The following is a 26,314-nucleotide window of genomic DNA, read 5'->3' on the forward strand; positions in this document are numbered from 1 at the left end:
AAGACACAGTTCTTTTCTAAGCTCTTGGTGTCGTTGGCCGAGAGCTGGAGCCCCTGTTGGCAGGGGCTGGAATTCAGACATCCAATTTAGTGCTATTCATGCGATCCAGACATTCTCAAAATTTTTTTTCTTTTTAAAATTTCCTTTAAAAAGTCCTTAGTTTTTATTTTTTTTAATTACAAAAGTAACAAATACTGTTGGAAAAAAAAAAATCAGGTAGTACAGGCATACCTAACATAAAAATGTCATTTTCTTACCTCAGTATCCCAGTCCCATTTCCAGAAGTAACAGTAGTTAATAGAGCAGTGGGTAATCTTCCAGATTATGTAAGTGTGATCAAAAATTAATTTTTTTTGTTCTAGAGCTGGAAGGAAGGGGGTCCTCCTTCATGTAGATGGATGGACCTTTTCCCAGAGAACCCAGAACCAACCAAGTTTGAGTGGAATGAGAACTATCTTTAATGCCACCTCCCATCCACCTAGACCAAATGGGGAAAGGAGGAAGGGGTCCCTGACTTGGTGAAATGAAACACCTAGACTTACTTGTGTATGCGTGGTTCACCGTGAGCAGACTCAGCCTGCTCAGCTCATTGAGAAGGTGGAGCATTAAGGAAACACAAGAACAAATTGTGTGTTTTTAAGAGTGTAGCTTTGGTGTTTGGAATGGAGACAGCATTAGCAGGCTAGATAAAGCTGGTGAAAACAGCAAATCACAAGGCTGAAGAGAAATGTTGTGTCTAATTTCTGTGCACAGTCTATTTCTTGGACAGTTTTATAATACTTTTCAAAAACAATCATTTTTGGTGTTAACTTGACATTTTTTACCCACCCAAGCTCTCTTGAAACCTTTGATGATTGGAAAATTTCTTCCTCTTAGAACTTGCAAAATGGACACAGAATTTATCTGTTATTTTTCGAGTGTAGAGCTGTTTCATTTTGCAGGCACTATATAGTTCTTGAAATATTTGTATACTACTTACAATATATTAATTAAAATGCTCTGGTTGAAATCACTGTGAAGTTCGATTTGGAGGAAAATAAGGCCCGATCTTGGGTGTCTGAAAGTGTCGTCACCTTTTGGTGGCAGTGTGGTGCGTACTAAGAAGCAAAGACCTGAGCTCTTGTCCTGGCTCTGCCACTTACTGTCTGTGAGACCTGGGATAGGTGCCTCATCTCCTCCGTGATTGCTTTCTTATGAGAAATATGATAAATGATGACAACTAACGTTCATTAAGTCCTTATTCGTGCAATATCCTATTCTACACACTTCACATGTATTTTTTTTATTTGGTTTTTACTAGAGTTCTATGCACAGTAGGTTTTCATATTATCTTCATTTTACATATGAGGGAACTGAGGCTCAGAAAGGCTAAATATAATAACTTGTCCGAGGTAACACAGTGAGTAGGTAATGGAGCTAAAATTCACACCCAGGAAGTCTGGCCCCAGAGTTCATCTTTTAGTAATACTCTCCTGACTTACTACGGTTGCTGTGAGCGTCAGATGATACCACTGATACGGAAGCATTCTCAGTCTACAAAGTGCTGTTCAAAATAATTGAGTATGACATTGAAGAATGTGTAGGTTTGGAACAAGACAGTCTCAACAACCCAGACAAATAATTGAAATGATAATCAGCATTCCTGCTGTGTGTAAAGCATTCAGTAATGCAGTGACATAAATTAGTGTGACATGGAACAAGCGCGTTCCGTTCTAAAGTCATAGGTGCTCATTTGTCACATTAGAGGTAACAGCCATTAAGGTGGTGTTTTCCCCTCTGGAAGGTGGGAGAAGACATTGGGAGGAGATTGTTTTCCATCAGATTTCCTGAATGGCAGGTGACTGACAGCTGCACATGGTCCTTCACCTTTGTGAGCACAGGTAGAAGAGGAGGGGAAGCAATTCAGCACAAGGGACATGTGGCCAATTTTACCCTCTTTACACATGCATCTATTTCTGCTGTTATAGCTGTAGTACAGATCAATATAGTAATTATTAATGGTAATCCTAATTTCTAAAGAGGCTGTTTTGTTTCAAACTGTTTTGGAGGAGGCGTGAAGGGGAGATACAGTATGGCATATTGGGAAAGGCATGGACTTTTGGCAGGTAGACCTAAGGTTGAATCTTAGCTACTCACAACCACTGTGGCCATTTTAAATAACTGAGGGTCAGTTCTCTCATCCAGGATGCTTAGCATCTTAGCCTGGTACTTGGCACATAGTAGGAATGGAGTACCTGGGACGTCCATGACCATTTGAAAAACTTGGAAACCCAGAATGACTTTTCTTCAAGGTTTCAGATACTGAGGTTTTCTGTAATTAGATTCTCTCTCTTCCCTTCCCTTCCCCAAACTCTCTTTTTCCTTCCCTCTCTCCTTTCTTTTTTTTCCCTGCTCTTTCCCTCTTTGGTATTCATTGTACAGATTTCATTTTTGTTGTATTACTACTTTCAATTAGCCACATAATATTATTTTTAAGCCTTCAGGTCAGTAGTATACCTGTAACACAAGACCACTCTGTACCTTAGTTAAGAGTTTTATTAGGTTTGGAGAATGGTACCTGTTGTCTCATTACAGAGTTTATCTCAGTGAGGCTATGGTAGTCTTGTGTTATCCTGCTCTAAAATAAAGACTGCCTGAAGTGATATTTTTAGATATTTCAGCGTGGCATAGAACTCATATATAGTTCTTTAATTCATAGTCTGAAATGGCTTGCAGCACCGGAACAAAGGGTTATAATGTGGTGGTAGTTTAGGCATGTCTCCAACTAGACTGACCGTGACCATGCCTGACTCGCACGCGGCCTCCTGGGCAGCCATGGTTTCCATGCTCTCCTGGCCTATGCATGGGCTCCTGAGCGAAGGCCAGTGACTTATGGCACAGCAGAGATAGAAAGAACGGGGCTTTGATTCTTTGCTCAAACTTTGAATTGAGAAATACTGACACAAAAAAATAAAAGATCAATGGAAGCAGATACTGGCCGTCATGATTGCTGTGAGGCCATGATTGGCCACTGCAAGCAGAAATTATGGATGAAAGTCTTTGCCGTAGACCAGCCCTGGAGTAGAAAGTGAGAAAACCAGTTAGTAGTAGGCCCAGAAGAAGCAGACACATGCGCAGGGAATGAGCCCATTGATAACTGGAACTGGTGGGGAAGCCTTCACAAACTCGTGTTGCCTTGGTCTGTGATGCTTCCTTGCACCCATACTCACTCTTACAGCTCAGTGATAGGTTACTTGGGGGTCCTTGGGTGTGTTCTTATTACAGTGAAACCTTCAGTACTTGATGTAATTTGAGAGCATCTCTGCTGAGCAGCTGGAAGAGCTTGACCAAATCACACTTCTCTGTTCTAGTGTCATATTAATAGATTTTGGTGTAGAGTTTTGGCAGGGAACTACCTGTACTGCTAATTGTGATACCCTGGGCAGGAGTGTAAAACCTTCGCATGCCTTCAGTTTCTCCCCCTGTAAAATACGCTATTATTAGTATTAGTTGTGTGTGTGCGTGTTTGTGGATGTGTATACATATATCGCATAAGTATCACAAATATCTTCTTAAAACTGGAGATATGCAGTGTACACACTGAGTTACATTGCTTCAGGTATAAGACCCCAGTAGAAGCCTCAGCTGGTTATTGACCTTACATTTGTAAATTTTACTTACGCAGTTTCTCACAGTTTTGAACCTGTGTTTTAAAAAAAAACAACAATCAAAGTGTTTGGTTGGCTAAACTGTCTTTAAAATCCAATTAAGACAAAAAGTCCTGTTCAGAGGAATTTGGGAAATCTTACAGATAGATAATTAAAAACACTGTGACACCTAATGTCTCGATGTCTTGTGCTCAAATTCCCAGGATCTGAGACCCAAAGAACAGGGTACATTCCTCTTCTTAAAGTGAACAGCATGTTGTCATTTCTGAAGGCTCCAGCAGCTCGTCTTGTATAACCATTTCCTCATTATCCTAGGCTTTTAATAGTAGCTTCATTAAGACGTATGTCATGTGCTCCCCTGGTAACTCATCACTTCCCTGTATACGGAGACCATGTTGTAGGGCTCCGGTATTAAAGGATGCCTCACTGAGTTTAGCTGAGATCCTAACAGGTTACAGGCTTTTGAATCCTGGTTTGGCTATTTCCTGTGGCCAATAGCGTCCATTTGAGCCAAACTGTGAGTTTCTATAATCACAATAGGTAATATTTATGGACTTCTTACTGTGTTTCATGCTGTAACACACAATTTCATTTACTCCTCAGAATTAGATGAGGGAGGAACCTGTGTCATCCTCCTTGTCCAGATGAGGAAGCTGGGGCTTGGAGACGTTTACGTGCCCAGGTTCACAGAAAACTGAAAAACTTTGCCTGATAACTTGGAGCCAAGGTTTATACAATATTTCAAATATACTGTGTTTCCCCCAAAATAAGACCTAACCGGAAAATAAGCCAAAGCATGATTTTTCAGGATGACATCCCTTGAACATAAGCTGTAATGAATCTTTTGGAGCAAAAATTAATAGACTGGGTCTTATTATATAGGACCCGGACCCGGTCTTACATTAACTTTTGCTCCAAAAGACGTATTAGAGCTGATTGTCTGGTTAGGTTTTATTTTCGGGGAAACACAGTAGAAGATCATTCCCCTCCTCCGCCTTGTTTATTCCTGGTGATATAAGGATTTCTCCATTGCTCACAGTCAAATAGGAGGCTTCCGGCCAACAGAGCAGCTTTCCATTATACAAAGGTGAAGATGCCACTTCAAGGCATTGTATGTATAACGCATTTCCTGTGAATCCACGTCCTTCTTGGCCAGTTTTTGTCAAAGCTCGCTCGGCCTATCAGACAGCATGGATTTGTGTACTTTGATGAAGAGAACAGATTTTTGGCTCCTTGTCCTGATTCCAGTGTCTTAGACAATGTGGTCATGGCACTTCTTTGTGCTCCATTGTTATGGACATTAAGATGCAGAATTCATATCTATCTCATGGGGATTTAGGAGGAATTTAGTAAAAAGGTGTATATGAAGTGTATATTACATGCCAGCACTTTAATAGGTTTGGGAATGAGTTTTTAAGGAGCTGCAGAGACTATAAACAAGTAACAAATTCATTCTGAAGAAAATAAGGAAGCTGGTAGGTCGGCAGTTGGGATGCCTAGTTAGAGCCTCAGCAAAGCAGGGCTTTAAAAATATATTGGAAGAATTTGATACTTGAAAAGAAGCATTAGAGTAGCCATCATGGTGAAAACAAGTCATTGTAGGATTTCCTTACATTTTTTATGGTTTCGTTATAATTTTATTTTCAATTGCATATGGGGAATTGAAATGTAAAACTACAGCGTTTTAGGGCTTCTAAAGACCTTGATGTAACCCTGATAGGAAAGATGTGAAACTCTCCTGAGTTTTTCGTGTGTGTATACTGTTTCATTTCCCTGGCATTGTGGAAGAAGGTATATACAGTCCTACATAATTGAGACTCATAAAATACTAAAATTGTGCTTTACTATTTCACTTGAAAAAAGCATTGCATGTAGCCTTGTCATCAAAAACAGAATGCTCTCTCTCATTTTGGCCCTTGATTGTGATGCTGTGTTCTGACTCAGTGCTCAGGGCTCTTACTCTAAGTAGCTTTTCATTTCTATACTTTAAAATTATATTGATTACTCCTTTTCTTTCTGTTTGCTTCTCTTTTTCTTTCCCTTTGTGTCTTCCCTTTTCCATTACTGGCCATCGTTTTCTCCCCTTAGGGTGGGAGTTCTTATCTTGGTATATCAACTGTATGCAAACTTTTCTCTTTTATGTGCTTATTATATGTGTTTTTTTCTGGAGAGATGTTCATAGCTTTCATTGTCATCTCAAAGGGATCAATAACTGAAAAGCCTTTAAGAACTGCTCTATTAGCAGTATATCTAATCTGCAAGTTTCACCCCTTTAGTGGGTGATGAAAACCATTTAGTGGGTTAGGACAAGCAAATTAAAAAAAAAAAAATGTAATGAATAGAATTCAACAAAGATATCAGTGCTTCGCATGTGATTAGGGTATTTATGGTTTTGTGAAATGTAATTTCATATATGTATTTATGTGTATATAAATAGACACTCAAGTACACATACTTGGTGGTGATGAAAATTTTATTTCTTGCAATGAGTCATAGTCAAATATTTGAAATATACTGTGGGAGAATGGCCCCAGTTTACAGATGTTGCTGCTGTATTTCTCTGTAGTGTGCCGAAATACCATATGCCAAGTTTATTAGAACTGTGGCCAAAATGAAAGTCGGCTAAAAGGATTTTCATTTTGCAAATGTTTATAGAATTAATTACATAGGAATATTTGAAGGGGAAAGAAAGATAGAAGATAGGCCAACAGCGACACTAGCATGATTGCTGCATTTGAGTCAAACCCAGTCCTGGGAGTCCTGGAGGTGAAGGCCATTAGCAACGGTTTTCAACTCTGGTTATACATGAGTATCTGGGGAGACTTTAGAAGATACGAATGCCTTGCCTCTCCCTGGACCACTGAAATAGAATCTCTGACGATGGGGTTCTGGAAGAACTTTTTTATACAATAAAATTCATGGTCCTTGAGTTATGTACAGAGGGTGCCAAAAAAATTTATACACATTTTAAGAAAGGAAAACACTATTAAAATTATAATACTCAGTAACAACAGATGAATACAAGTCACGTTTGACTTCTGCAATTACAAGAGGTGCTCAAAGTGGTTACCATCAGCGTCCAGACACTTCTGATTACAGTGAACTACTGCTTGAGCAACATTGACCAAAGTGTCCACTTGTATACATTTTTTTGGCATCTCCAGTATATATCAGAGGATTTTCTTCTGGGTTCTGAATTGTGATCTGGAGAGTGGACGTTCATGTCTTCCAGAAAAGACTTCAGTTTTCACTAATCACAATAGGAATACTCAAGTATTATTCACAAGGCATCTGTTCTGGAATGCTGGAGATAAGTGAAATATGAAGACAGGATTGTTTTGATTTCGGAATGTTTGTACAGTCTTGATTTAATATCTGCCCTTGAGAAGTAAAAGATAAACTTGCTAATTGAATGTGCCATTTATATATAGAAAGGTAGAGTTTACTCTTCCTCTTCCCTTTTTCTTTTCTTTCCTTCTTGTTCCCTTGACTTCCTTCCCCCTCTCTGCCTAGATGTCAGAGGCTGGTCCCACTGGGCAGTGGGAGAGAGGGAGCTTTCTTTTGTCATGATGGTGGTGTACACATGCCTGAGAACTTGGGGTGCTGAAGGATGGGAATGTTATGGGAGTTTTGGTTCTTCTTGCCAATGCAGTGAAAAAACAAAGGTCAACATGCTGATTAGACTGGAAGCAGGGTTTATTAGTGATACATTCTCAGGGAAGAGAAGGGGCATAGCCGAGGAGAGAGAGAGAGAGAGAGAGAGAGAGAGCGCGCGCGAGCGAGAGCCTAGGTCGGAGAGAAAGGCCTAGCTTAGGTAGGAGAGACAGAGGCCTAGCCAAGGTGGGAGAGAGAGGCATAAGCTCCCGGTATTAGAGAGAGAGAGAGAGAGAGAGAGAGAGAGAGAGAGAGAGAGAGAGAGAGAGAGAGAGAGAGACCTAGGCCCCTTGTCCCAGGACTTATAGTTTGCTTGGTGGGGTGAGGAAGTTACATATTGATTGGGGGGGGGGATGTGGGGGTGTGTGTGGGGGGAGTGGTGCAAGCTCTCCTCGGGAAGGCGTGACCTCCTAAGATGGGTGGAGGTCTGTTGGCCACCTTGTTCTAGACCACCTCTTAGTCCTCTGGTTTTGTAAAAACATAATATGGCTGGAGGCAGTTAATCAAAGCTATTTATGAGCTTTTTTTGTAGGCACTGTGGACACCCTCCCACCTCTCCTCCTTCTCCTACATTTTCTAATTTCTACCTAACAGGAGCATGGAGGTACTGAGCTAGGAAGTGGTAAGGATGGTTAGGAGGTTGGTTACAGGATGGATAGGAGTAAATAAGTATACTGAGCAATACCTATATACATACATACATACATACATACATACATATATTGAGGGTAAGGAGAGCCAGACTTGCCTCTGGAGAAGGCAGCTAGAACCTAATTGGTAGGTGGTCTTAGCCATTACGTGGAAGGGGTCCTTTTTGATGTGATCCGCCAAATAGAAGAACATCCTCTGGATTCTAGTAGGAGTTTCTCTGACTCCTTTGGGTCATAGGGCCCAGGTTCAAGATGAGCATGGCCACAGAAGTGGCCTGGTTGGAATGAACTAAGAATCCGGAGGCCTTCTGTGGCTCTCTTGGTACTGGCACCATCCGAGCTCCAGAGTAGATCCCTGGTGCTGGACACAGTACACACTTATCTCTTATTTCCAGTCAAATAAGTGGGTGGAACTCCAGGGAGCAAGAGGTGGGTCCTTTTTGCTTTTCCCTTTTGTAAAAGTTTACAATGCTTTTCTTCCTTTTTTTCTCCTTGGCATGTTCAGAATAAAAAGGACACATAATGACCAGGCTTTTTAATGCACATACTTGACTTGAAGAAGCTCTGTGTCTTATATCCAATTTCTTATTTTTTTTTAATGTCCAATTTCTTAATTCCAAGGGTTATTTAAGGAGTTAGTTTACCATAGTTTTGAGAGCATGATGCAATAAAAAATCGCCAACTTTAAATAATGTACAGTAGCTTGTTAAAAAACAAAATCAAGTATCACTTATAAGTCTAAATGTGAATTGATGTAAAAATGAACTGTCTGGTCACTTGTTCCGATCCCCGAAAAGGAGGTTTAATAAGGTACTGCAATTACTTGAATGTAGCTGGCTGCCCAGCCAATCAGCTGCTGTCAGGGATGTTTTGAATCTCGAAGGAGGGTTGTGACTATGGACATTTGAGTTATCCTCTTGGCACATGTGGGAATATTTAAATCTTTGACTAACACACATAGGACCTTCAAGGAAGAAACCCATGCAACAGCAAGGGCAGGTATCATAACAGAGGACAAACCTATTACGAGTTCAAGAGTAGAGCCTACATATCTGAAACATTTGCACAAAGTGGAACGGAGAGATAGCACAGTTTTCTTTTTGCTTATTTAGATTGATAAAGCTTGTTCTGCCTGGCCCCTTTTCTGACTTGCTGAGCTGTGTTGGTGTATCAGTAGTTATTACTGTGTCACACCCCCCCTCTACCCCCCAAAAAATCAATGGCTTAAAACGACACCATTTATTTGCGCCCAGCTTTGGCGTAGCAATTTAGGCTGAGTTCAGTTTGGTGTGTCTTCTGCTGGTCTCATCTAGGATCATGCATGTAACTTTAGGCATCTGTGGGGCTAATTGGGGCTGTCTGTCTGGTTGAGAATGCCCTCACTCATACATCTGATAGTTGTTAGGCTGTTTAGTTCAGGGTGACTAGGTTTTCTTTCTATGTGATCTCTCCAACAGGCTAGCTCAAGCTTATTCACGTCATGGCTTCCAGTTGCAGCCATAAAAAATGGAGCACATCTTACCACACAAATTCTTTTCAAGCCTCTCTCCTTATGTGTCTCATCTTATAATATCCATTTGGTCATATCAAATCACATAGACAAGTCCAGATTGAAGGGGTGGAGAAATAAACTATCTCTTAATAGAAAGAGTGGCAAAGTCACATTTCAAAGTGGTATACATACAGGGATGGAAGGAATTTTCCCAGCCATCTTTGCAAACAATAGGACAAGGAACCTGAGGGGAAAGCATATAGTTTTAAGGGTTTGTTCAGGGGCAACACATGGCATGCATGTTTAATAAAATATTAGGCACTGTATGCAGTGTACTTGGCATGCTATTTTGAGAGAAGAATAATTGCATGCGAGTCAGTGGTTTGTACCATCCCCTTTCTTAGGGATGAATGGGCCCTGTGCAAATCAGTCATTCGGTTAACAAATATTTATGAGACTTTGTTATTGGGCCATACCTGTTCTAGGTGATAGGGAAATAGCTGGGAGAAAAAGGAACACATAATTCAGTATGTATAAAAGTCACAAGTAACAAAGAAACTTTTAACTTGGTGGTGTGGCTTTTGATTTTCGGTTTGAGACAGCAGGGTTTGCTCTCTATACAAGAATGCCACAGAAGCAGATTTTTATCAAGAATTTAGCTACTGTGAAGTTTGGTTTTAAAGAGCAACTTGATAATTCATTTCTCTGCTAACAACAAATATTTATTTTACTTTATTTAATAAATTACCTTAAAAGGGAAATTCATGTACTTTTCTACTAAAGAAGGCTTATCTTTTAATCAACAGATACTAAAGGAATAACCAATGATTGTATTTCCATATCTACCAATGTAACGAATTCTAGTAAATTAGTTAGAAGGAATTTAATTATTCAGTCTCTAGCATTTCCCATCTACTTGCCCAGGTGGGTTGGAGTGTGGAGAAACCTTGAAAAAGTCTTGTCTAAATGGGATAAGTTAGGAAACTTGGGGTCATCTCTTGTCAGGCCAAATTCATGGGGTCCTAGTGATAGCATGCCGGAAACAAATGCAAATAAATTGTGAGAACTGAGTTTTCTTTTACAACAGCAGTCTTGTCTACTCTTGATAAGATTTTGTTCTCATTGGATGAAAGTGTGTATAAAAATGACCTGTTCTGTTTTCTAGGTTGGGCGAAAAGTTCTTTTATAATTAAAATAATTGATCCATGTTAAAAAAAAAAAATCAGTGGAACATTGTCTACTGTTCTACTTTCTATTCTAATTTTTTAGAAAGACCGATAATTTTGAATCCAATGGTAGAAAAACTTTAAAAAAAATTTATTACGTAACATTTTTGTTAGCATCTTCCCCTGCATCCATCTTTATGATGTTGGAACTGAAAGGAAAAATGGAGCTGCTAAGATGAGTTACAGTAGAGTGACTTTTGCTTCTGGCATTGTGCTAGTCTTTATACAGTATGAACTAAATCTACACTACTCTTGCTGCCCAGGAATTTAAGATCAAAATGGAAAGGAAGATAAATAGTGTTCTGGTTTGTAACGTGAGAGGGTTTGTGTCTGCTAAAATATAGTGTTGATGTCTCCGAAAGTACATTTAAATTCTGATATTACAGTACCTTAGATGTAATATGCAATTATGTTGTTTGAATGCCCAAGGGATAAATGGCTCTAATATTAAGTTGTATGTGGTCTGAACCCATTGTAGAGATTGACAGGCTCGCATAAGGGCAGTGCACCTATTTATTTGACAGGTATAAGTGTGGGCAGGGAGGAGGGGAAGCTCTGGGTTACTATAAACTGAAACAGGAAGATGAAGATGAGAGACGGAAACACCAGTTGTAAATGGAGTCAGGAAAAGCATACTCTTGCTCACACTTAGTGTTTGGTGATGAAATTTTGGGCAAATATGACAGGGCTTTAGTGAACTCTTATCCAGGATCATAAGTTAATCTTGAGATTTATTTTGAAAAGTATTTTCAATGTATAAGTCTTTGCTTTCATTTATCAGCAAAATGAATAAACATTATTGTCCATGTCTTCAGAGATGTAAATAAAGCATTCCTGAAAAGTGTAAAATAAATCGTCAAGTAGAACTAGTGTTGTTTTTTTAAAGGATGAAATCATGCGTCACTAAGACTTAAGATGTTAAATACATTCTGTGTACTAATATGTTTTACTCTTTCTTTTGCAGACATACATTGGAAGTGTGGTTATATCTGTTAACCCTTACCGATCATTGCCCATTTATTCACCGGAGAAAGTGGAAGATTACAGGAATAGAAATTTTTATGAACTGAGCCCTCACATGTAAGTACGGTATTAAAGCATTAAGTTTTCCTTTCCCTCCAGAGATGCTTAGTTGACAGATGTGTCCAGCTGTTTTCTTTGAGTCTCAGGAAAATGTTTCAGTCATTTTTTTCTAATTAGATGAAGGAATGTAGAAGTTAACTGTCATGTCTTATTTTAAATTTTAAAAAGGCAGAACACTTCATTTGGCGTCAGGCTCTTTAAGTTCTGAAATATTTGGGTTCAGTATGTAAAATATTTTCTGTTAAAAATTCTGTGTAAGTAGCAGCTGCTGCTAATTATTTTTGCAAATAAAACAGGAATGTGCATTGTTTATTATTATAAAGAGCCTAAGCAGCGTTTTCATACTCTTGTTGAGTTAAAGATCCCAAGTATTGGGTTGTGTACTGGCTTTTTGAGCAAAAGGAGTAAATAATACCTTGAGTTTATAATCTTCTCGGACATTGTTCACCACATGTGTACATGAGGCCAGTGATTTCACCTTCTCTGAACTTAGTCACTTGTTTGATTTTTCTGAAGAAGGTCACTTGTTAGTGTAAATAATTCTTGTAAATAATGACTTAAAATAATTGCAGAGTGCTGAAGTTGAGTAACCCTGGATTAAAGTGAAAGAACTTGAAAAGTTTTAGTTGTGTCTTAGCAGAAAATAATTTTCTCTCTATGATTGAAGATGGGCTCTATTAATTTTGATAGAAAATAAAATCAAATAATTAAAGAACATATATACCACTGTCCAGATGTTTATTTTAGTTTCTCTTCAACATGCAGCATACAGTGACATTTTTGGGCCATTTGGATTAAATAATTTGTGAAAATGTTGAGAACCATATGATTTCACTCATGTGGGCTATAAAACTGAAAGCAACAAAGGAACAAGACAAAGAAACAAAAACTCATAGACACAGACAACAGTTTAGTAGTTACCAGAGGGTAAGGGGGGAGGGAGGGTGGTAGAAGAGGGTAAAGGGGGTCAAATATATGGTGATGGAAGGAGAATTGACTTTGGTGAACACACAATGCAATATATAGATGATCTGTTATAGAATGATATACTTGAAACCTATATAATTTTTCCTAACCAATGTTACCTCAATAAACTTAATAAAAGGTACATAAAATGACACGTTATTAAATTAGTAAATTTAATAACCATTTATGAAAATGGTTATTAAAAACTAAACGCTATATTTTGCCAATCAAACGGATTCTGATTATTTAGTTTACTTCTAGAAGTAGATTTTGCAAGTGATTGTGTTTCATTTTGCCTTAACAAATATACAACCTGAAATTTGTTTTAATAGTTATCCTTATAAAGTCCTTGCAATGAAATTCTTTATTTGATGCCTGAATATTTATTTTAAATTGTAGGCCTTGAAACTTCTTAAAATAATATGCTTGGATCAACTATGTCAGAATCCCCTAGGAGCTTATGAAAAATCTAGTTTCCTAGGCCTTACCTCTAATAGGCCAAGAATCTACATTTTTTACAAGCTTTCCAGGTGATTCTCATGTACATGCAAGTTTGAGAACATGTTGTTTTAGATGTATATTTACAAATGTTTACATTTCCTTAACTGCTCACCACATATGTTGATCTTTTACAATAGTAGTATTAATAATAATGATAATAATAGTGATGGCTTGTATTTATTGAGTACTTACTATGTGTGGGTACAGCTCTAAGAACTTTATATGTATTATAAACTCATTTTATTCTCTAAATAATCCTGTGAGGTAGGTCCTATTACAAATGGGGAAATTGTCACAGAAAGACATGTGATTTATCCAGAGCCACACAGCTTGTGGCTGGGCAGCTGGGGTGTAAAAACAGTCATTTCTATGCCTTTCAGCTAGAAATGGGTTCCTCTATTTTCATGTTAGGGACTCTTACTGTGCACTTCCATGCCGCTACCCTTGGGTGGCCTATGTTCCTGCACCCTGGGCCCTCCAAGATAACCTTAGCTATGCCTCAGTTTACCTCCAGAGACTGTATGCATTCTTCCATTTGCACCTTAAATCTCCACTTTGGGGCTATTTAGATATATAATAGATGTCTATTCTAGAACATAGAAGTTCATGCTCTGGAATATCAGTTTTTCACCCTCCACCCCCCAGAGCTTCCTATAAGAGGCTGCATGACATTGCTATCTTAGTTCACTCTCCTTACCTCCAAGGAAAACCACCACAGCCAGCAATAAAATAAAATAAATTCCCAATGTGCTTAGGGTAAAGATAAAACCTTTTTACTATGGTCTACAAAACACTGTGTGTGGGGTGTGTGCAAGATATAGCTTTACCTAATGAATCTGAATTTCCTAGATCCTTATCATGCCCTCTCCCCATCTCACTGTGTTCTTTGAGCCCTCACCACACTTCTTCCTGCTACATCGTCTTTGCATATTCTGTGCCTTCTGCCTGGAATGCTTTTCCCTCCTTTTTTCCCAAGGCAACTCAAGTTCTTCCTTTAGATCTCAGATAGCATTAGACCTCCTCAGGGAACAACTGTCCTTCTCCCCTTCCCTGCCTAGGTCAGATCTATTGTTCTTGTCACAGTTAAAATTGAACATTTTGTTAGGGGATTATTTGATTTGTGTCAGTTTCACCTACCATGCCAGTTTTTGCACACCAAAATATTCTAAGCATCTGGAAGTAAGTAAGTGTTCAGAGTATATTGAACAGGACTTAGGTTTCAGTCCCAACTCCTCCATTCACAAGCTATTCAATCTTGAGCAAATAACTTGAAAAAAATTCAATGCAAAAATTAATTTGCTCTGTTCGATGGGAAAATAATTATTAACTCATAGGATTTTTGTGAGGGATAATACCTCATAGTTATCTAAATGATATAATTATCTGGTCCATGTAAAGTGCCTAGCATGGAATCTGTCTAGCCCTGTAGCCCTGTAAAGAATAGCTGCTGCTTTTAGCAGTGATGATTATGATAATTATGTAATAATGAAGTATGTGGGACATGTTTCCAACATTCTAACATGGTCTTTCTCACCACTTTTTTTCTTCCATTGTGGGACATTTTCCTGCATCATTATCGGTGAATGTCCATCTTTGATAGTATCTGAAATAGGGTCAGTACTAGCTAAGTTCTCTACTAACCCAGCCTGATATTCTCAAATAGGATTTGTGTGATACAGTAGGATAAGGTGGTTTTGATGCATTCTGACCATAACTCTTTCAAGAATTTGGCTCCACCTTGAATTAAAAAAGAACTTAAGCAACTGCTCAGACCACATAATTTGAAAATTTTGCCAATTAGTTTATCCCAGGTTGCATTTGGAATTTAATTTGACCTGTTGTTTGTTAGTCTGCAGAAACACCCAGAAATCCTCCTGCTATATAGCTCTTGTGTTTTTGAAGGTGTCCAGGAATTATCTTTCTTTAAATTTGAGACAATTGGAAAATGTTTACATTCTGTGTAAATACATGCCTTTTAGATAGTGGAAATGTGTATACGAATGAGTAAAGTGAAAATAAACAGTGGTTTCTTACCTACATTCCTTTTCAACACCAGTTTTATGTTGTCATCCTCTTCTGCTCCCTTCCCTGAACTCCTATTCTCTTTATGTTGGGAGCCATACCTTGACTGTGGTATCACTGGGTGGCATGGCCAGAGAAATGAGATCCCCCACTGGGTGGCATGGACAACACCATTGGCGCTTCTAATTGTGTAAGGAGGTGCCTTTCTAGAGTGATTTTAAAAATTCTTTGCACAAAAGGAATTTTTAAATATACCCCAGCGAGGACATAGTGCATTTCAGACAACTCAGTAACTGTGTTCATGAAGAACTGCCTTAGATCACCAAACCTCATCAATAGGAAAGAATGATGGGGGGAAATAATTGAACTATTTAATTTCCATTCACCCAGTTAGGAGAGCACCATGACAGTATACCTTCTGATATTTTAGTTACTAAATCCACTGGCCTTTTGTTGGGTGACTGCCTTTTGACTTTGAGCACTGGATACAGTTCATCACCATCAGATGGATCTTCCTAAAATCAGATCTGCTGCTTCCCTTTCCAGAAGCCTTCCTGGGCTCCCTAATTACTGTCTGAGTGAACTCCCACTCTCTTGGCTTGGTGTTCAGGCTCGCCACAGTCCAGCCTGAGCGCTCCTCTCCAGCCTCAGACACCGCTAAGCTCGCCTTCATGGAGCCTCCTTTTGAGTCACAGCCTTTCATGTCTTTTCCTTTCTACCTCTCCCACCCTGTACGCATCTCTCCTGGTAAAATCCCACCAGTCTCCTGGGGTATGTCTTCAAGGCATTATCCGTCGTAGCCTAACCCATGAGTGACTTTTCTTGCCTTTGAGTTAGCAGAACCACTCATGTAATCTTACGTACCATCTTTCTTACTGTGTGTTTGATCGTGTTTTGGTGTCATCCTCTTTGATGAGATAGAAACTGCCATAGATTATGGACTTTATTCTACACATCTCATGATGTCTCAGTTCTTTGAACAGCTCAGTCACTGTAGAACCAAAGAGGCTTTAAGTAATTTTTCATTACATTTTACTGGTTGTTATCTTTTCTCTGACAATTCAGTGAAATCAAACTATTCTTGCTAGGGTATTTGCAGAGTTTATTTAAAACTTCATGCAGTATAATGAGGATTCTTTCTCATTTTTATGAAAAAGCAAACAATGTTATTTTTATGGTGCTCTTCAACACTGAGTGTTCAGGTTCAATTTATTCATGATGTAGAGCACTTACCATCTAATTATATCAAGTACCTACTGGAGGGAACGTGCCACTAGAAGGAAGAGTGGTGGCCCCTGCCAACAATCCTTCCTGGTGGTCATAGCCCAGGAACAAGCTGAAATGTGTCCTAGATTAAGATAGAATGTGGTGGCTTGTTGGCATTACAAGCACAATTGGAAGCAGTCAGTCTTTCCATTTTAGGAAATTAAAAACCCTGCAACAAATTTTAAAAACTGAGAAAAATGGCTTAAGGCTTTGCAAAATTTCTGGCTACGCTCACCTAAAAATGGGAAAGTAATTGATGGGGGATTTGAATAGTGCTCATGTGAGTTGTCTAGACATCAGCCCTCTGTCTCTAGGGAACCTCTGACCCCTCATTTTGTGCCGTACTGATTTTGCAGGACCACATGCTATTGGCCATAGAATGGTGTTGCTAGAATGCTTGTGGGTTTTGAGTCCTGGTTTTGCTCCATTCAAGGTGAACCAGATAAATGTCACAAAGAACATTTCTGATTATATCTCAGAATGTACACGTGCTATGGTTGGGTGTCCAGAGTTTAGAATAAGGGTCTAGAAGACCCAGGTGGTGTCCCTTTTGTCTTATATTCTTTTCTACAGCAGAGTTGACTTTCTGTGAATAAAATTTTACTCATTTTGAGAACTCTTACGACTGCTAGATCCTGAATTCTCAGAGAAGTTGTTTGTATAACTGGGTATGACAGTGCTTTCTTAGGGAGTAAGAGAGAAAGGATGTGGGAAGAGAGAGAAATGATATGATGTCATGTCACGTCACTGAGACTTTTGTTATTTTTTCTATTTGACTTTAGGAATAGTTGAGCCTCAAATTGACCTGGTACCTCCCAGAAAACCACTTGCAGAAAAGTGTTTTGTGCTTTCCCATCTGGCAGTCTTTCTACTTATTGCTTTAGAAAAGTTACTTATTTACTAAGCAGATATTGAGAGCTTACCATATGCCAGGCTCTCTTTTAGGTACTGGGTTACAGCAGTGAACAAAGCAGGTAAATTTCTTGTCTTCCTGAGGGAGATGATTCTCAAACTTAAGTTTACAGAAACCAGTATTGTTCAAATTATCAGGAGGGAAAGGGTTACGGCAAAGGGAGGGAAGCTTTCATGAAAGACAAAGGAATTTAAATAGTATTCTTAGAAGCACCTTCGAGCCATATTCTCTCAGGTAGTTTAAGTCAATCCCTGATAGGTTGTGGTCTGGAAGTCTTTGCATCAGATTAGGTCTATCTACGTGTGCAACTTGTGTAGGGAGGGATCTGAGCTCTGGCTTACTCTCCAATTTAGATACCTTAAATTAACATCTCAAATCGAATGCCACCATCTTGCAAGTAGTTTAAATTTCCTTTTTCCTTTTCTGCATGACTGTCACAGGTCAAAATAAGTAGAAGGCAGTCACCGTGTTTGCCTTCAGCCTTGGCGGATATTTGTTTATGTCTGGACAATCATGGTTAGGAAACTTCTTGCTTTAGAGAGACTGGTTTCATGTTAGCAGGGCAGTGGAGATATGGTGAAGGACAGCTGTTGCATTGTAAGCTTCCTTAAGCTGCGTCTGTGGGGGAAGCATTTCTGGACCTAGTACATATCCAGCTTTTATAAAACTTCATGAACTGAATTTACTGCCTCTTAAATGGTTATTCTCAGTCTATTGCATTATTGGGGCTATTTTGAAAACTTTCTTTCAGAATACGCACTTTTGGCAAAAACAGGCCACAGCCAATTTCTCTTTCAGATTATATACCTTTTAAAATTAAAGTTGGAAGGTTGACTCTGTGCCACCGTAATGTTTTTATCACGAAAATTTATATTTATTAATGAAAAGTGTTTTTGTATGTCTGAGAAGTCTCATAATCCTCATTTCTAGATCCCTAGTTAGAATTTATATCACTTCTTACAAAATACACACCTCAGACTTGAAGAAAATGCACACCTCAGACTTGAAAGAAATTTATTTGGAAAAGGCTGTTTGTAAAGCAAGGCCAAATTTATACCAGCATACACGATTATTTCAATGATATATAATCTTAAAGGGAAAAGTTGATTCTCAGTAAAATAGGTTGCTTCCTGCCAGAAAGAAATGTTATAGGTCTTTGGCAGGCACAGAGAAATTCTGCAAATCTGGAAGAGATCCATTTCATCCAAAGGAGTGGCACTGAGGCCTTGGTCCGGAAAAGAATAAGTTTCACACTTCATCACTGACAATGAGAACTATACTTGGACCCTACCCAGGGAGCTCTGACCAGAGAGGGTGTGTTTAGGGTGGATGGGGAAGGGCACCCCCTTTGTGGTTGAAATAAGACTCATTGCCCTGGTCTGGTGTTGGGACTTGCGTGGCAGTAGGGCTGGGTAGGTGGGGCAAAGGGAGCCATGGGGAGTTTGTCTAAACAGGGGCCGTCAAATACTGGTCCTGAGTCAGTCTGAGGAAATCAGCAAAGCTAGGGCTCATAGAAACAAAGTTCAGTAAAGTGCAGGGGCCCAGGCTTAGGAGACGGGGGAACCAGAAATGGGAACTGGGGCTGTCATGGTCCAGACATCCATGCAAAGGGGAAAGGGCCCTGGGTATCAGCTGCAGGAAGGGGGCTTGCTGTCCCCACTGTTCGGGATGCGCCTTCCTCCCTGCTCCACGCCGGCTCGGGGATCCCAGGTCTCCACGCGGAAGTGCTTGTTCATTTATTTGATCAACATTATCAAGCAGCTACAGTATGTGTGAGGTGCTGGGGATACAAAGATGAATTTGTCCTTAAGGATTCACAGCCTCGTGTGGGAGACAGCCAATAAATAAATGACTATGGAAGGGAGTGAACAGCCACGAAACAGGTGAGAGATGTGGAATGATTATATGTTCTGGTTTGCCCTGGACAGCCCTGGTCATTCCTCTTGTATCCGCATAATTACTAACAGTGCCCCCTTGTACTCGCAGAAGTGTCTGAGTGTGGGTGCCCAGGGGATCAGGTGCTGTGGGCGTGTCAGAGAGAAGTTCAGCCCTGCCTGAGGGGATGGATGGGACAGTGGGGGTCTGGAAGGATGAGTTTTCCACGTAGATAAGGAAATTCTAGGTCCAGGAAATAATTTTCCCATCAGTGGAAACTGTCACTTCAGTCATTGAGTATTAGTTACTTGAGTGCCTGCCATGTGCTGGGTGCTAGGACAGGTACTGGGCCAAAATCTTGGCTGTATTGGATTTACATTCTGGCAGGGAGAGAGACCGTAAACAAAAGAAGTAAATAAAGTAAATGGTGTTGCAGATGCAAATAGAGTGCTTGAGCTACCCACACGTCTACCCATTGGATTACAGATTTGGGGGTTTCCACAACCCTCCTCTTCAGGTTCAGTAATTTGCTAGACCGACTCGTAGAACTCAGGAAAAGACTTGATGTACATTTACCGGTTTCTTATAAAGGATGCAACTCGGGAACAGCCAAATGGAAGACATGTATAGGACAGAGTATGGGGAGAAGAGGTGCAGAGTTTCCATGCCCTCTCTGGGCGTGCCAACTTCCCATCCCATGAGTGCCCTCACCAACCCAGCAGCTCCCGGTGTCTCCTTGTTTTTATACCTGACCTGCAGCACCATTCCCTTCCTAGCAGTGGGGAGGTGGGGCTGAAAGTTCCCACCCTCTAATTATGCATTTAGTCTTTCTGGTGACCAGCCCCCATCCAAAAACTATCTAAGGGTCCCACCTTGAGTCACTTCACTCACATAAAGCCAGGTTTGGGTGAAAGGGGTTTGTTATGAATAAGAAAGACATCCTAATTGCTCAGGAAATTCCAAGGTTTTTAGGAGCTTTGTGCCAGGAACCAGAGACAAAGACCAAATACATTTCTTACTATACCACTGATTCCGACATGTGCATACATCATTCTTAAGAAGGCATAGAAAGTTGTGAAATAACTTGAATGGTAGCTTCCTGAAGCCAAGTTAATGTTAGAGGTTCGATATGGTGTCCTAGAAACCTGAATTAGTGGGCCTCCCTTTTCCAAGAAATGTCTGAAGGGTAGTTCTGTTCACTAAATGCTGAGTGTCATAAAGACTCAGCTGTCCAGCTCCCCTCTCGCGTAGTCTCCTCTACATGTGCCCGGTATCCCATCCAGTGCTCTTGTGTCCTTAAGGACACCACTCTGTGATTCTCCCCTCTCTACTGTATTACCGTATTACCAACTTTTTCTTCTCTCCCTTCCATTGCCACCAACATATGTACTATAATTCTCTTGATTCCACGTCTCCTATCACATCATTTGTTTCCCTTATGATGAAATTCTTTGAAAAAGTTGCATATACCTTTGTCTCTATTGTATCTCCTTTTCTTTAGTATTAAACTCACTCTAATCAGACTTTAATCTCCCTACTCCACTAAAACTGTTCTTTTCAAGGTCATCTGTGATCTCACTGGTATCAGATCCAATAGTTGATTTTGATTCCTCCTCTTCCTTTAATTATCAGTAACATTTGACCATGTGACCAATTCCTTCCTGACATCCTTTTTAAAATTTGGCTTTCTGGCCTCACATTTCCCTGCTGGCTGCTCCATCTGTGGCCTCCTCAGAACGTGCCTCCTTCCTCGCTGCCTCTGAATGCTGGCGGGTCCGAGGGCTCGGCTCAGGGGCCTTCTCTTTTCTCCTCTGTAGGCCCCAATTTTATCTGGGCTTTGAGGCCCTCTGTGTGCTGATGCCCCCAAATTTCGTTCTCCAGCTTGAGCTCTGGCCTAAGCTCCAGGCGACTCAGCTACGATCAACTCTTCAGGGTTTTCCTGGGTGTCGAAGAAGCAGCTCAGACATTCGTATGCTTCAAAGCAGACTTGGGATTGCCCCGGTCCCTCTCCACTTTCTTATCTCTGTCAATGGCAACACCGTCCTTTGGCTTCTCATGCCACAAATCTCATCTTCCTTTTCTCTCCCACCCCACATTTAACCCACCATCTGGTGGTGTTGGCTCTGCCTTTCTGTATCCCTATCTCATCACCTACACTGCCACTGTGCTTGTCCAAAGCACTGTCCCCTTTTGCGTAGATGATTGTGGCAGCCTCCTAACTGGTCTCCTTCCTCTGCTATTGTCTCCTCCGCCCACGCCTTACCCTCCACCGCCATCATCTTTTCTCCATGAATGTCATGGCTGCTGGCTAAAGTGAGCTTTCTTAAAGATGCCCATCAAATTGTTTTTCTTTGCTGCTCAAAAGCCTGTAGTGTGTGGCCTGTAGGGCTCCACGTGATGTGCGCTCTGGCCACAAGGCTGCATGTATTATTTCTCACCCGTTGCTCCAGCCACACTGGCTCCTAAAATGCCAGACATTCTGCATCAGTCTTCTCCCATCTTGGAGCTAACTTGTCCTGTCACTTCAGTTAGGAAACACCTTAACCGGTAGTGATTACGCTACCTGACATAGCAGTCCCCACCCAGTCACTCAGCATCCCCTTTCATGCCTTTACTTGTTTTCATTAATCACTATCTGATATTTCTTTATGTCTTTATCGTTTGTCTCCTGTACTAGAAAGTCATCTCCATAAGAGCAGGGGCTTGTTTATTTCATACATCCCTGTGTCCACAACAATTAAAACAATGTCTGGGACATAGCAGCTAGTCCATAAATGTTTGTTGAGTGAGCAAGTGAATGGATGAATGAATGAATTTGGGGGGGCGTACTATTTGTTAGAAACTATGTGTCGAAGACACACATGGTCTTTGTCTTCAAGAATCTTTAGGCTAATTCAGAAGAGAAGGGAATGCCTACATAAATGGCTCATTTAAATATAATGGCATATTCGCAATGACAGGGAATAAGTTGAAAGCATAAGAAATTGGTGGGTTCAGAGATTCGGAAGGTGCCACCTGTGTTGAGTCTTGAGGAAGGAATCTTAGAAATAGGTGGCTGCTGTAATGTAATAACTAGCGATATAGAAGATAAAGCAAAAGACCTGTTTTGGTTATGGCACAGTCAAGCAGAGTGTTAGGAAGGGGAAAAGGTGTTTGAGGGATATGTAAACCTTTTTCTTTTCTTTTAAATAAAACATTCCAATACCAGTCTACTTGAATCACTGGGAGGATTGAAGGATTATGAAGGTTACTCTAAAGTAATCAGAGGAAAGTTGGGGATGAGGGCATTACTTAAAATTACAAGCTTATGTGTCTGGAAAAATTGCCTATCTTGCATTTTCAGTCCCCAACTGGAAAACATTTTTGGACTTGTTAAATATGCCTGAATGTGTGTGTATAAATGCAATGTTTTAATGAATGAGTAGTGAATGACTGAATGTTGAAATGACTTATAAATGTAAACAGATGTTATGACAGAACCTCTAGTTGCTATTGGTGATGCATCATAATGTTATTCAGAAGGAGGAACATTTGATACAGAGTAGACTGATTTTTAGCCATTATTGACTTCTACAAAGAATGCTCTATCCTTTGGCTATGATGCCCTCCCCTTGGGATATTAGTGTTCAATGTTTGGATGCATGAGTGATCTGCTTGAGATCTGAAAAGAATATCCTCAATTATGTTAGGAACATTCTAAACTTTATAGATGGTTTAGCCTAATTTCACAAAAATTGAGCAATAGAGGAATAAGTTAGAATGTATACATTTTCTACTAATCTTTTTCCTTTAGTCCATATTAACAGCAAAAAATTAGAAAGTGCCTGGAGGGAGGGAACATTTGGCTGGTTTGCACCCGGGATCTTTTATCTTTGGGAAATACTTGGAGGCACACTCTTAGGTTGCCTGCTTAAGACCTTAGATTGCCACTGGCAGGGCTCATTTCCACTTTTATCGTCTTGAAGCATGGGTTGCTAAGGGCTCTTGAATGTTTCTTTAGGAATTGCTAGTTTTTAAGCCATTGCTTTGGTTGCTTTCAAAAGACATATTCTCACACTCATTCCCTACCTTACATTCTGTCTGACAGTGTTGCCGCTTCTTCTATCTGTATTTATACCTGCCTTTTCCATCATTAATGGCGATTCTTACACATAACTTGCTTATGTGAATAGCATTATGGATAAAAACAAGGATATTCTGAATAGCAGAATCCCATCTGAGGTCAGAGAAATGTATGAAAGAAAAATGTTATTGAAGTATAAATATGTTAAGATATAAATTATGAAATGAATGCATGTAGCAATTTAAGATAACGTGATATGGGTGAGTCATTGCTGCCTGGTTACTCATTACCTGGAACGTGGATAGCAGGAAGGAGGAAGTGTAGAAATGTGTATGGGTGTTTGTTGGGCATTGTTCCTAAAACAAATAGAAAATGATGTATAATACTTTGAACATTTGCTTCCTTTTCATAGTGTAACATAGTTTTCATTATAACAGTATCCTATCTAGGATTGTGATATGTGGTGTGAATGCCATAACTTCTTACAGGCATAGATCTGGTAGCATAAATGAATCTTAAAACCTGAAAATCCTTGTGACTTTTTTTATATTTAGGGACTTCAGTGTTTCTAAAAATGGTGGCTGTGTATATCTTGCACTGGTCTTGAATAGAACTTACAAGATTAAATTAGTCCACGTGAAAATTTTGTCTGTGAAAAAAGAATTTGAATAGATTTGCAGCTAGTGATCAGTTGTAAACTCTGCTTCACTTGGCCGCTTGCTTATTCCACTGTTTTTTCTTTTATTTCTCCTTCTTTCCAGGTACCCTGGCCTCATATTCTGTTATACTCACTCCATTCTCCTCCATATAGTCAAATCCTACTCATTTTTCAAACTGCACCAGGGATATATCTGTATTTTGAAGCCTCTTCTCAAAAGACCACTTGGTGGTCCTACCACATATTTTCTATAGCATGCATTATGTTACAGTAATATGGCACTTCATTGTATACTACCTTGTATATTTTATTGATTATTTCCTATTTAAGTATTGGACTTATACAAGAGTAAGCATCTTTTGAGCAGGGACTATGTATTATACTTACTTTGTTGCCTCCAAAATCAGTGGTCTTAAAATCATTCAGTATGTTTGCTTATCTATTGTTAAGTTCAAGTAATACCATCCTAATGTATTGTATACATACGTTATAACACACAAGAATAGGCTCTTTTTAAAAATTGATGAATAAAGACATATAAACAGAAGTTCTAATGTTTTAGATCCATACTTCAGGGGCTCATCTTTGACGTGCCCTGGGATGCCCACACCTTCCCTTGGAGGCCTAGTGTTAGGTACATGTTAGGGACTCAGGGAATACTTATTTTTAGCCTTCAACTATTTTGTGCTGGTTGCTAACATTTTCTAACTGTCATAAATGAAATTCAAGGTTATAGTCTAAGTATGTTTGAGATCACGTTAGGGAATATATGGATGTATTAGTCAGAATCAGGTAGGTGATGCTCGGGCAACAAGCCTTCACATCTCAAAACATAACGCAACGATTTGTTTCTCACTGATGCCACAGTCTGAAACAGGTCAGATGGCTTTCCTCAGAGGTTCTCCTCCAAGTGGTGACTTCTATCCAAGCTGCTTCTATCTTGTAGTTATAACAACTGGAACCCACGGCTTTTAAGGCTGCTGTGGAAGGTGAAGAGAGAGCAAGGTCAGGCTTTATTCATTGGCCAGTGCGCAGTCACATGGGCCCAATCTAACTGCGAAGGAAGCTGGGAAATACAGTCTTCCCATGTGCCCAGGAAGGGGGAAATGAAATGGGATTTATTCAGTATGTCACATGGCCTGCTGTTTGCTAGGATGACCTGTTCATTTCAGTAGGGTTGTTACTATTTGATAATTCAACTCATGGATACCATGTAAAGCAAGCTTCTGCACAAATTGAAACAGGAGGTCGGTCGTATAATTTAGAAAGAAAATAAGTCCTCTTAAAGTACTTCTAAATAACCTTTACCTTCTGATGACTATAATCATGGTGCATTTCTACATTTTCATTTAAATCTTACTAGACTGCATTTGAAACTACAAAAGAAAAATTGTGGACTCATTTTTCATGTTTCTGTTATTATTCCTTTTCTTTCACACTGCTGTTCAGCACAGAGACTAGTGGCTTATTGGTTTATTATGATCAAAGACTTTTAGTAGTGTCACATTTTGTTGCTATTATTTATAGAAGCAGTTAATAATAGGAATATTTGAAGATATGTCTAAATGCTCTCATAGTTTATGGCAATAGGTCTATTTTTGGTCCAATTCCTATATTATTGATTTTTGGAGACCCAACGTATTTATTGAGAGTTTTAGAAAATGAGATGCTGATGTCATCTATTAATTCACATATTCTATGGGGAATTGTGACAAAATGGTTCTAACCAGCTTTGAAACTTAAGCCAATGCAATGTTAATTTTCTGGGGTTCAACTCTTCCCAGATGGGTGGTGAATAAATAAAAATAAATTTCTTCTAAACTGGGGTGTTTAAGGACAACTTTAGTTAAATTCGTTTTCCAAATAAGGATGTCATCAAAGATGGAAGGTGAAGAAATACTAAATTTTAGAAATTATTATATAATTTTGATGTTACATCTGACCACTAAATTTTAATTTTAAGGCAATAATATTTATTTCCATGGTGGGAAAAACCAAAGCCCACTCTTTTATCTCCAATAAATGATGTCACTCTGTGTTCTCATCTTATGTAATGTAGACAGTATATTACTTTTGAATTTTACTTCCAAATTTATACCAGTCATTCTCTTGTTAATTTTTGGTCATGATCAAGTACTTCGCAAAAAAAGCTTACAATATATCATCTACATACTTTTCTTACAACCTCTTAATCGGGAAGAATATACATGTTTTTTGATAAACAGATATAAAAAGCAAGTTCCAGTTCATACATCTCTTATGAATTTATCGAAAAGCTAATTATCTTCTTATATGTAT

The 26,314-nt window shown here is 39.4% G+C and overlaps 1 protein-coding gene across 6 annotated transcripts in view; it reads left to right on the forward strand.

Moving 5' to 3' along the window:
• Positions 1-26,314, forward strand: part of MYO1B (myosin IB) — a 172,166-nt gene that overhangs the window by 36,043 nt on the left and 109,809 nt on the right. For all 6 annotated transcript variants that reach the window (XM_019740730.3, XM_019740732.3, XM_019740734.3 and 3 more), the window contains exon 3: positions 11,634-11,749. In XM_019740730.3, coding sequence (XP_019596289.3) covers positions 11,634-11,749 — 116 coding nt within the window. The remainder of the gene's footprint in view (positions 1-11,633; positions 11,750-26,314) is intronic.

The sequence above is a fragment of the Rhinolophus sinicus genome, chromosome 17 (genome assembly GCF_057876585.1).
Source record: "Rhinolophus sinicus isolate RSI-liver-muscle chromosome 17, RSI-T2T, whole genome shotgun sequence".
NCBI lineage: Eukaryota > Metazoa > Chordata > Mammalia > Chiroptera > Rhinolophidae > Rhinolophus > Rhinolophus sinicus.